The sequence below is a fragment of the Talpa europaea genome (assembly GCF_964194135.1).
Source record: "Talpa europaea genome assembly, chromosome: 5".
NCBI classification, from domain to species: domain Eukaryota; kingdom Metazoa; phylum Chordata; class Mammalia; order Eulipotyphla; family Talpidae; genus Talpa; species Talpa europaea.
This window is the reverse complement of record NC_140071.1, coordinates 122501333-122513411: the sequence shown is the minus strand read 5'-3', so window position 1 is coordinate 122513411 and position 12079 is coordinate 122501333. Positions and strand designations below refer to the sequence as shown.

The 12079-nt window shown below is 41.6% G+C and overlaps 1 protein-coding gene across 5 annotated transcripts in view; it reads left to right on the top strand.

Moving 5' to 3' along the window:
- Positions 1–12079, top strand: part of FAM114A1 (family with sequence similarity 114 member A1) — a gene marked incomplete at its 5' end in the record, with an annotated part of 52175 nt that overhangs the window by 14235 nt on the left and 25861 nt on the right. For 2 of the 5 annotated variants that reach the window (XM_084233132.1, XM_084233129.1), the window contains 2 exons: positions 10938–11051; positions 11182–11288. In XM_084233132.1, coding sequence (XP_084089258.1) covers positions 10938–11051; positions 11182–11288 — 221 coding nt within the window. Of the gene's footprint in view, positions 1–10937; positions 11052–11181; positions 11289–12079 lie in introns of those variants that run through there. The other 3 variants (XM_084233131.1, XM_084233130.1, XM_084233133.1) reach the window with 3 other exon arrangements.

Here is a 12079-nt window from a genome sequence, read left to right as displayed (position 1 = left end):
GGTGTTGGCAGACTTTATTTCCTTGTAGTTGCAGGCCTGGATCTCTATTTTCTGCCTGGTTACTGAGAAGGGGTCACTCTCAACCCCTGGAGACTGTCCTCAGGGCGCTCATCAAAGCCAGCCTGATCATCTCCCTTGCTTCAAATGTCTCCCTATAGGAAGGGTCCCGTCGATTTTTAGTCTCCTATCGCAGGCATATCCAGGATGATGTCTTTTGGTTAGCTCAAATTCAACTGATGAAGGACCTTAATTACATCTGAAAAATCCCTTCCCCTATTAATTTCCACATGTAAATATAAAATAAGTCATTCTGACTTAATGAAATAAAACCAACCCTGAAAACAAATAGGACTCATTTGCAATTACAACTAAATTAGATACTGAAAATGTGTGTGTTCTGATGTTCCAAAATGTCTGGTGAAATTACAAATAAAATATTTCAAATAACAAAAATGAAAAATCCCTTCATCTTTACCATTTAACAGAACCTACTCATGGGAGCAGGTCAACCTGCTTATCATTTTCACAATCCTGCCCACACTCAAAGGGGAGAGACTCATACAGGATTTATATATACCTCAGGAGGTGAGAATCTTGGGGGGCATCTCTCTACAACACTTTCCTTTCCTACTTAAAATCCTCATCAGTTACACCTCCACTTCCAGATACTTACTGATTTTTTAGGACTCTAGCTACCTGCTAAAATTTTGAAAAGTGTTCAAACCTTGGCATTTGCTCTTACTTGCATCTACAGTGGCCTAAGGGCACTCGGAAGAGAGCAAAAAAATCTTGAAGCTCATTTTCAGAATCCTTTGACAAACTGGAACTATCTTTTAAAAAGTAGAGACTAATTTGTCACTGCCCCAATGAAGGTAGCAGTGATATAACTGAATACCATCCCTAGGTTTCTCCTCAGACATATTTTGGAGATTTCTGGTGAAAAATAGCTGTGACTTTGCATAGTAATAGTAGCTAAAATAATAGCAATAGATACTTTTAAACTAGATAAGTTTCTCTGTAGACCTGATAAGAACTAAAACATGTAGCAAAAGGGGAGGTTGAAGCCATGGTTTTCCAGGACTGGATATGGGGAGTGGTGGTGTGAAGCCTGACTTCCAGAAGGAAATGGGAATCACAAGTGTCCCACAGATAGAGAGGTGCCAAAGACAGACTCACAGTCTGAATCAGGGGGTTGGAATAGGATTCAACCTCCTGTGAACACCGGTGCTGTGCCAGCCAGTGGGCTATATTGATCTGCTCTTATGTAGTTGAAAGAGGTAAGCTAGGCACACCTACTGTGTGTACAGGCATAATATGCACCCATGAATTTTCAGCAGCTGATGATCACAGGGCAGAGAAGTGTATGGTTAAGGCAAAAGTGACCATCCCAATGCTTATATGAAATCAAACATTTCCTGGCCAACAGTTATTTTTGGAGACCATAACTCTTACATTGGTTTTACCCATAGCTGCCCTATCATCACATGTAAGAAAACTTGATCCCCTGCCACCTTAGCCCTTTGGACAAGTTCATAAAATGTGATGAAAGTGCTCATTCTTTAAAATCTGGACATGGGGCTCCCCTTGTGGCACAGCAGTTGAGCGCTGGGCTGCAAAGCTACCCGCAGCCTCTGCAGCACCGGTTCGATCCCCGGTGAGGGTCCCACATGGCGCGCACACCTTTCCTGCCGTGCCCACTGCTCCCCTCAGCAGTGTATTTCATCAGTCTGCCTGTTCTGTTCCCCGCTCTGGCTCTGGTGAATTCTCTCACCCTCCCGCGCTTCTGACTGTACCCAGTGCTTGTATAAATAAATAAATAAATAAATTTTTAAAAAATAAAAAAATAAAATAAAATCTGGGCAAAAACCAGAGTGAGCAAGAAAAATGTATTAAAAATGATTTTGCTGGTAATATCAAAGTGATATTATTAGAAGCAGATTCTACTTCCCGCATCTAAGAAACCTAACTTATTCCTAAAAGATATTGCTAAACTGAGGCATAAACCAGTAATCAAAATGAAAGATATAAATATACATCAAAGTAAAAGCTCCATTGTAAAATAGAATAATTTATTTCTAGGTCTCAAAAAGGCCTAAATATTTAGAATTCTAGTTTTGACATTTTTGTGAGTCTGAACGCCTTACCCAAGTGTACCTGCAGAGGGGGAGGTGAATCTTATCTGTATATAAACCTTTTAGAATTATCATTGTTCCACTCCCACATCTTCTCCTGAGTCATACAATTTTTTTTCTTTTGCACATTTTAGTAAAACTTTTCTACCAGTGCTGTCAGAAATAATAACAGCGTTTATTACAGAGACTGACGTGCTCGTCAAAATGGCGCTACAGTGAGAATTCTTAACTCTCCAAGTCGCTATCGATATCACAGGGATTCATTTTTGAAGGTGACATTGCTGAGAAGGTGTAAATTCGTAAAGCTCATGATACAAAAGATAACAGGTTTAATGCTCAGGATTTAGCCACAATCCTTTACACGCTGTAAATAAGGCCTAGGAGTTAATGAATATTTGTTTGACATCTTGGCAAACACAATCAGCTCAATAAGGCTTCTTGTCAATTTTGAAGTTAAAGAGAAGTGAGTGCCTGATTCCAGAGTGGACCCCAAACATCATGATGGAGAGGGAGGGCAGATTGGCTCCTCTTTGTTCCATTGCAGTTTGCTTTTGTCCCGTGCAGCAACATTATCCATTTTCTAAGCAATTGCTCTTTGCAACTTTTTATATATCCTGAATTCATTGATAGAAGAGTCTGAAATGCAGTTAGAATTTTTCAGTTGTTCTATATCTTGAAAACTTACCAAAGAAGAGTGAATTGGAATAACTTTCAGATCACAGTTAGCACTATCTCAAAAATGTTAAATACACATACTCGGGCCTCCCCAGTGGCGCAGCGGTTGAGTGCTGGGTTGCGAAGCTGCCCGCAGCCTCTGCAGCACCAGTTCAATCCCCAGCCACCGGGTAGGGGTCCCACATGGCGCGCAGACCTCTCCTGCTGCCCGCTGCTCCCCTCAGCAGTGTACTTCGGTCCTTCTGCCTGCTCTGCTCCCGCTCTGGCTGTGGTGAATTCTCTCACCCTCCTGTGCTTCTGACTATACCCAGTGCTTGTATAAATAAATAAATAAATCTTTAAAAAAAAAATTTATAAAAATAAATAAATAAATAAATAAATAAATACACATACTCTCTAGTCCAGCAGTTCCACTGTGAAACCTTTGCAGAAGTTCATAAATGTGTATATACAAACATGTTCAATATGGAATTCACTCAACAGATACTTAAATGCCAGGCACTGTTCAAGGCACTTGAGGTAAAGTGGTGCGCGAACAAGACACTAGGGTGAGTGGGCAAGACACTCATGCAGATCACACACTAGGGGAAGGAAGGAAGCAGTGATAAACAACGCACACCACAAGTAGGAGAATTACACAGAGGCTAGAAAGTAGCACATCTGTGGAAAAATATACAGTGGATCAGGATAAGAGAGATGGGAAGTGTAGGTTAAGGTTTTTAATCTCCTGTTGGCTTGGGTACCATTTTCCACCCTTTCGCTTTAAGTCTGTTTTTATAGATTAAGTCTCTTGATTGAGATTCCCTCTAGGTGGCATGTAGTTAGTTGTGTTTTGGTTTTCAATCTCTGAAGTCCCTCTGTGTTTTGATTGATGTGTTCAGCTTATTTACACGTAGGGTGATTATTTGACCTTTCGTTTCCTAATTGTTCTTTATTTCCCTTTTTTTCTTTTTCCTGGTGTTTCTATCTGCCATTATATTTTGATGAGTTTCTATGTTGTTTTTCTCTGTTTCTTCTTTATTTAGTGCTTGTGTCCTTGTCCCAGATTTTTGTTTTGTTGTTGCCATGGGGTCAAGTTAATGTTTTAAAAGGGGTGGAGATCAGGATTTCATACTGAGCAGAACAGCTCCCCCACTATAATCTATTGAAAGTCAGCCCTAGACACAAGGGTGTAAAAGGGAGGGAGGGAATTCAAAGAGAAATTAAAGAATGGCAAAAGGTAGACCTCGCTGAGATAATATTGAACAAAGTTCAGAAAGAGGTAAAAGAGTTGGAATATACAAAAAACTTGAAACAACCTAGGGACCCATCCAAAGAGAAGGTTAGAATGTGTAACCCATTCTATGAAATAATACAGAAGACCATGAAAGTGAAAGGGGTAGATCAGGATGCTACCTCAGATGCGCTGGGAGATACTGAGGCAGAGATTAGAGTGCTGGAGTTTTACCATGAAGTCCTCTAAGGAGCAGCAAACTTTGAAAGAAAGTGAAGGATTAATAAGCAGAGCTGACCAAAGGGAAGAGTTGATTGCAGTCACCTCGAGACCTCAGTCTATGCCACAGGGAGCTTATATGTTGGGATGATTCTTCAGAAACATCCTTCCTTGGTGCACAGAGTCAGCCTTTTTTATATATCCATTTGAAAAAGAAAAATGACATGAAAAGAAAATGTCATATTAAAAAGTAAAGCAATCTAAAAGAGGGTAAACCCTCCTAATACCTTACTTGGGGGGTTCTTTAGCATAGGGGACCTATAAAATGTACATACAGAGATACCCAGTCATCCAGGGTGCTGTATAGAACTGCTGCTGCTTCCCTGAGTTGTCACTTAGTCAGAGAGACCCTCCTGCCAAAAACAAAGAAGGTGACCTCCCTTCCAGGGGGTTTTGATCTTGGTGGAACTCACAAGGAGGTCTGGTGAAACTGCAGCCCCTTTAGAAAAGAAAATTAGCCTGGAGGTGTAAGATAGCACTGCATAGTGTCTTAGGATCTCTGCCTGCATAACAAAGTGATGATCCCCAAAACAGCAAGCTATGTCCACCTAAGACATTGATGGGAGGGGCAGTGTCAGAGCCAGATTTCACTGCAGAGATGACCTTCACCTTGCTATTTGGTCAAGGCAAGGTAAGTCAGGCTAATTTTAGTATAAACCAGTGTTTTAGAAATGAGGATGCTCCTGAGCAAGCATTTGATTTCCAAGGAGTTATAGAAGTGCTACCAAAATGCATTTAGTCCATTATAAATGACATATAAAATTTTATTAATGTACATAGGGATTGAGTATTTGTGTTCTAGAGTCAGAAGGACTCACTTCAGTGTCATCTCTGCCACTTACTGGCTTGGGGACTTAGATAAGAGATTTAATGTCACCGGGGCTCTGGTTAACTCAGTTGTAAAATGAGTATAATAATATCCCTACCTCAAAAGGTTGTTGAGAAGATTAAATGGAAAATTCCCCCATGCCTGGGGAAATGCTTAATATGTGTTGACCGTACCAAGAGTTTCACATATTCTCAGTGATCTTACAAACCCTGGAAGGTATATGTTATAATCCTTCTTTCCAAGAAGTCCCAACAGCAGAAACTCGAAGAAGTAACTCAGCAAGATCACACTGCTGTTAAATCATGGAACCAAATACCTTCCTGGCTCCTAAACTTAGGACATTTCCCATTTAAAGTATCGTTGGTAAATAAACACCTGGCAATTTTACGTAACATTGTTTTAAACAGATGCAGCTTCAAAATAGTCACACAACTTTCTTACCTTCTTTGCAATCCTCACCATTTTTTACTGCAATAAGTCACGGAGGAGAGAATATTCCATCTTTATTTTTTGTTTTTTTAAGTTTTATCTTTATTTATTTATGCATACAAGAACTGGGGTGTAGGCCAGAGGTACAGAGAGTGAGAGACAGAGTGGGGAGGAGAACAGGTGGATCTACTGAAACACACTGCTGAGGGGAGCAGTGGGTAAGACAGGAGAGGTCTGCTGTGCCATGTGGATCATCTCCCTGGCCGGAGATCAAACTCATGCTGCAGTGGCTGGCTTGATAGCGCTGAGACTTTAACCCCTGTACCACCAGGGAGGCCCCTGAATATTCCATCTTTAGAACCAGGCAATTTGGAGGGGCTTAATTCCTTCGAGGACACTTAGGATTTGTAATGAAAATCAATCCATGAACTAAAACCTGAAGTATTATTCTTACACGTTCATTGTCTCTGGCACTGGTACCCAACCAGCATCCCTGGGAATGTGTAACTCCCTGTCAAAAGTGGACTGTGACTCTATTTTTTTAATAAATTTTATTTTTATATTCCCCATACAATTGCAACCCCCTTATTTTGACCCCAATCCCTCCCCTCCCCGCCCCCCAACCCCCATAGAGTGTCTCTGGTTCATAGTTTTCTGTTGATTTTGATTTTCACTTTCTTATAGTTATTCATTTTCCTGGTCCCTTATTTAAGTTTTCTAGATTCCTGCTATGAGTGAGACCATCCGGTATTTTTCTTTTTCTTTCTGGCTTATTTCGCTGAGCATGATCCCTTCCAGCGCCATGTGACTCTATTATTACTTCCTTGTTCTGAGCACTAGATGTCACACTAAGTAAAGTTTTATAAGTTACTCTTCAAAGTAGGGTGTGACACGGTGTCTATACCTTAGCTATGAAAAGCCCTGGCTTTGTATTTCTAGTAGAATGTAATAAAGGTATAATTTCACCTTGGCGTCACCTAACAAAAGAATTCAGAAAAAAGAATTTTCAATCTGCAAATATACTTTGAAAGAACCTTAAATATATGCAACTCTTCGATACCAGCTACACCTCAGTAAAGCTGTTGCTGCTGTTGCTGGTGGTGGTGTATGTGTTTGGAGTAACAGCCTTTTGTAATATCTGTTACATAGACACATTCCATTTATATGTGCATTTAAATGAAATTTCCTTCCAAAAACTGAGTGATTTTTCAAAGGACAACTTATACAATCATCCATGATCACTTGTGTTCTAAGATGGTGAGAAGCTGTTCTTAGCTGAGAAAAGAATCAAATGTGGCCCTAACCTACAGAGGATAGAAGTGAGGGAGGAAACTGTATTTCTTAAGGCCTGAAGCTCTCAAGGAAGGGTGTGCAGTCCCCTCTCTTGTTTGGCTAAATGAAAGAAAATGGAGGAGAGGTCTCCTCCCAGCTGCCTGAAACTCGTGGATTCTTTGTTGTCAGTTCTCAGAAATCCAGGGAATAATCATAAGTTGACATTTTATATGTGCATTATTTCCTTTTGGATTAAAAAAATGTGTTTTTAAAAGATGGCAAGGAACATGGGCTCAGTATGTAAATAAGTTGGATTATTAGATCCTATAACTTAACTGTATTACTGAAATGCCAGTGAGTTTTCAAGGAAATGCTTGGAATTCATTGGAAACTACAGAGGACTCAAGTCTTAGGTTTAACAGTAATAGTCCATCTTTTTTTTAATTTTAAAGATTTATTTTATTTATGTATACAAGAACTGGGGTGTAGGCCAGAGGTGCAGGGGAGGGAGTGTGTGTGAGAAGATTCACCAGAGACAGAGTGGGGAGCAGAACAGGCAGATCTACTGAAATACACTGCTGAGGGGAGCAGTGGGTGAGTCAGGAGAGGTCTGCTGTGCCATAAGGGTCAGCTTCCTGGCCAGGGGATCGAACTCATGACTGGGGATGGCTTCATCATGCTGAGACTTAACCCCTGCATCACCAGGGAGGCCCAATAGTGCCTTTTTTTTTTTTTTTTCCAAGTAATTCAATGAGTTTATATTGATTTTTTACACAATTTGTAAGGTTTTTTTTTTTTTAACTTTATAAGTAATACCAGTTTTTCTAAGTGTTTTGTAATGTCTTTTACTCCCGAAGGAATATGTGACAGTCCAGTTGTTCTATGGCCTCATAATACTTGGCCGGGGAGCAGCTGGGGATCGAAACTGCGCTGCAGTCTGCGGGCAGCTTCGAAACCCAGCGCTCAACCGCTGTGCCACCGGGGAGGCCCTTCCCTTCCCTTTTAATCTCCCCCTCCCTTTTAATCTCAAGAGCCCACAAGATGTTCATTAACGTCCACTGGTTTTTGAAAGTGTTTCACGTTATCGAATTACCTGCTATTTAAGTTTCCAATATTTGTTTTTATCATTCTGACTGGCTTTGCTACACGTTTCTCTCAAATTCCCTCCATTTTGTTGGAAATTGTTGCATTTCAGCCATTCTTATAACTATGGCCTACTCAATAATGAATTTCAATTGTGTCTAATGATCTATACATAAATATAAACATATTTCTGTATGTTATTAATGTAAACATTGCAATAATGTCTCAGGGCTTTTTAGACAGTGTATCATGTCAGGTGATTCCCATTGGATATAATTAGTCCTATCTGTTTAGTAAAGACCCCTGCCCTGATTATATTAAAATTGTTCTGATAAATGAAGTTACAATTGTTAAAATACTACTTGGGCCTGTGATTCATCTACTTTTTTCTTATACATATTTTTTTTTAATTTCTTACATCATTGTTCATTTTTGTACAGTGTTAGCTTTCTCCCCTCATGTGTAGTTCCCATAATTCTCCCGCCACCTCAGCACCTGTGACCATCACCACAGTCCCTTGTGCTCTTCCCGCCCCTGTTCTGACTCCTCTCTCTCCCCTTCCCCTGCTGGATACCTCAGATCTATGGTTTGCCTGCAAGTTTTGTCTTTTTCCTGATCCTTTGTTTGGTGTCTGTATATTCCCCCTGAGTGAGCCCATCCGTTATTTTTCTTTTTCCTTCTAAATCATTTCACTGAGCACAATCCCTTCCAGCACCATCCATGTTGCTGCAAACGGCATGACTTCGGGCCTCCCCGGTGGCGCAGCGGTTGAGCGCTGGGTTGCGAAGCTGCCCACGGCCTCTGTGGCGCCAGTTCAATCCCCGGCTGCCCCCCGGCCACCAGAGGAGGGTCCCACATGACGCACAGACCTCTCCTGCCGCCCACTGCTCCCCTCAGCAGTGTACTTCGGTCCTTCTGCCTGTTCTGCTCCCCACTCTGGCTCTGGTGAATTCTCTCGCCCTCCCGCGCTTCTGACTGTACCCAGTGCTTGTATAAACAAAACGAACAAATAAACAAACAAATAAATAAATAAAACATGCCTCTATTTAAAAAAAAAATGGCATGACTTCATCTTTTTTGATCACTGAGTAGTATTCCATTGTGTCTATATAACACATCTTCTTGATCCATTTGTCTGCTTGGGGGCATTTGGGTTGTCTCCATATCTTAGCTATTGTAAATAGTGCTGCAGTAAGCACAGGAGTGCAGGTTTCCCTTTGAATTAGGGTTTTTGTGTCCTTTGGGTGGATTCCCAGGAGTGGAATCACTGGGTCATATGGTAGATCCATTTCTAGCATTTCCATAGTAGCTGACCAGTTTGCATTCCCACCAGCAGTGTAAGAGGGTTCCTTTTTCTCCACATCCTCCCCTATTTTTTTCCTATTCAGGAGGATAATTGGTCATTTTAACAGTGCCTTCTGCAGCTAAGTGACCTTCTCATCCTCTGACACTTGGGACTTTTCCTTCACTTATTAATATTACTGCCTTATTGCTGCCTTGGGCCTTACCAACCTGAGGTTACACAAGTTCTCCAGGGTGCCAAGGGGCATTGAGTGCTGTGATTGTTTGGGTAAAGGGTGTCCTGAAAAAACTCCACAAACAGGTTTTATAGACCCCATCCCCACCCCAGACCAAAGAGAACAAAGACACCAAGGACTACAAATCCCATAATGTCACCACCAGCAAAGGGGAAATTGCTGGGAACTGAGGGTGGAGGTAAAGCAGCCAGGCTTGGTTGATAACCAGACACATGGGCCTTGGTGGGGGTGTTTTTTCACTGTTTTCCAGTATACCATTAGGGTCCCAGCCCAGGGGAACTGGTAAAATGCATTCACCAATTTTCTCTCTTTCTTCCTGGGTTATCCTTTCTTCATTTCTCCTTTTTTTGTAAATAAATCCTTTATTAACCTTTTTGTGTTGGCCTGTAGTTGAGTCTCATTAAATCCCTTTGAAGCACCCAGGTGAGGACCCACAGTCAGGCCAACCCATTTCACTTTGGGGTTGCCCTGTAACATGATGATGGCATCCTGTACTGTTTTTCCTTCAAGAGCTAAGTCACTTAGAATCTTCAGTAAACTATTCATTTTTGTTGCTGTTCAGTTTGGGAACTCTGAGAAAAGCTGTATAGTTCATCTAAGGAGGGAAAAAAAGTCCCAGAAAAAAAACGTAGACAAGACTATTTCTCTTTCAAGCGAACAGTTGTTTTGGGCCCGGGGGCGGGTAGAGATGAAAATGTCAGCTCTGTATTTACCAAATCGTTATTGAACACCCACTGTATATTTACCAAATTGTTATTGAGCACCTACTGTGCAGGGCTGAGGAGGGATAAATACTGTCCCTGCTTGCAGGGAATAAAACCAGTGTCCTTCAAGCCGGCTGGCCATTCTCACAGCTTGTGATGTGGCTGTTGCTGCCGAGACGCCTGGCGGAGCTGGTGGTGCTCTTCCTGGTTTGCCCACTGACTCGCCTTTGGATTTTGACAGCTCAGCTCCAGATGTGATCTCTGTGCTTAAGGAATGACTAACATTTTGAAAGAGCGTGTTTAGGCGCCATTATTTTAATTCAACACATAGTAATTGAGTTCTTGCAGAGGGTTAGGCCTACTAGAAATAGACAAATGAACACTGAATACCTACATTCTTAGAAAAGAGTAAAGAAGATAAGTACACTATTCACAGAGAATATTTTTGGTTTGGAATTCCAGGTGCTAGATAGTGTGAGAGGCAAAAGGGAATAATAAAGCATCTGCAAGCACTTTATATACATTTATCTCATCTGCCCCTCAGAACAACCAATGAAGAAACTGAGTCACTGAGAAGTTGGGAAACTTCTCCAAGGTCACCCCAATAAGCAGTGACAAAGCTGAGCTCAGATTGGAACCTCTAGCTGAGGGATTGCAAAGTCTACACTTTCTTCCAGTAAGGATATGTCCCCAAGCTCATAATGGCTCTGGGAGATCAACTGTAGCGTTTGCAGACTGTGGATTTTTCTTGTATCTGTGAGCCATATTCATATTTCCTGACAGGTCACGGGCTGACAGCAGTCAAGGAAAAAGCAGGGGCCACCCTACGGATTCATGGTGTAAATTCTGCCTCTCCTGAAGAGACCCAGCCTGACACAGAGAATGGAGTCCCTCAAAGTGAGTGATGTATTTATTTGGGGAGTGGGAGAGGTATTTCTTGGACTTGGACATTATTACACTATGTGCACAAATAGATTTTCGAGTTCAGATCAGCAAAATGAACTCTAAAGGCTGTCTTCCTCTTCAGCAGCAGATGCACCCACGGATCAGAACTCTGCAGAAAACCCACCCACTTCCCCTTCATCAGGGTCTCGGGGTGTGCTGTCAGCCATCAGCAACGCGGTTCAAAACACGGTAAGTCATTAGCGGGCCCCTCTGTTCTCCCTGTGTCTCCTAGCACCTCCTTTTGATATTTCTATTTACCAGTGACCTACATGCACCAGAGAAAGGATGGCCTTGCTCATAACTTTGGATTATGGTTTAGTTATGCTTTCTCCTGCCGAGTAGGCGTAACCTTGGAACCAAAATAATAGGGCAAAATGAAATGCATTTTATGTTTAAAAGAACAGAGCTGCTTAGAAGGGATTTTTTTTTTTCAGTCTGATGTGACCGTGTCCTTTCAACAATTGCTACAAGGACAGCCTCTGGCGGAAGGTAGAGAGGACGCTTTCTTACAGCTGGGGCAGCTTTTTTTCTTAAATGGTTCTATGTCACTTAATCGTCAATTTGAAAAAGTATAAAGCCATTCAAATGAAAAAAAAGTCCTGGTAAGGATTCAAGAACAAACGTCCAGAGATGTTTCTGATTCTTTTCCCCAAACTACCTCCCATTGCTCCCTCTCCCCATTCCTTGAATAACAGCTTATATCTCCCAGCCCCTGCAGTCCTTGCCTGCCTCTTAAAGAAGCTCATTATTGGCAACAAAACACTGATGAATACTGAAAAAAGGGGGAGGCATCCTAACAAAGATGAGCCAAATAGCTGATCTCCATAGTTAGGAAGAAAGGTTATTTTCTGCTATATAAAGCCAACTTACTGGTTTTTCCAGAAATACAGTTCATGTACAGTTTATTCATTCCCAAATTAGGAAAGAGGTGATTAGCCCTTCCTGTGCAACAGGAGATAGGCCAGGTGCTCAGTATATAT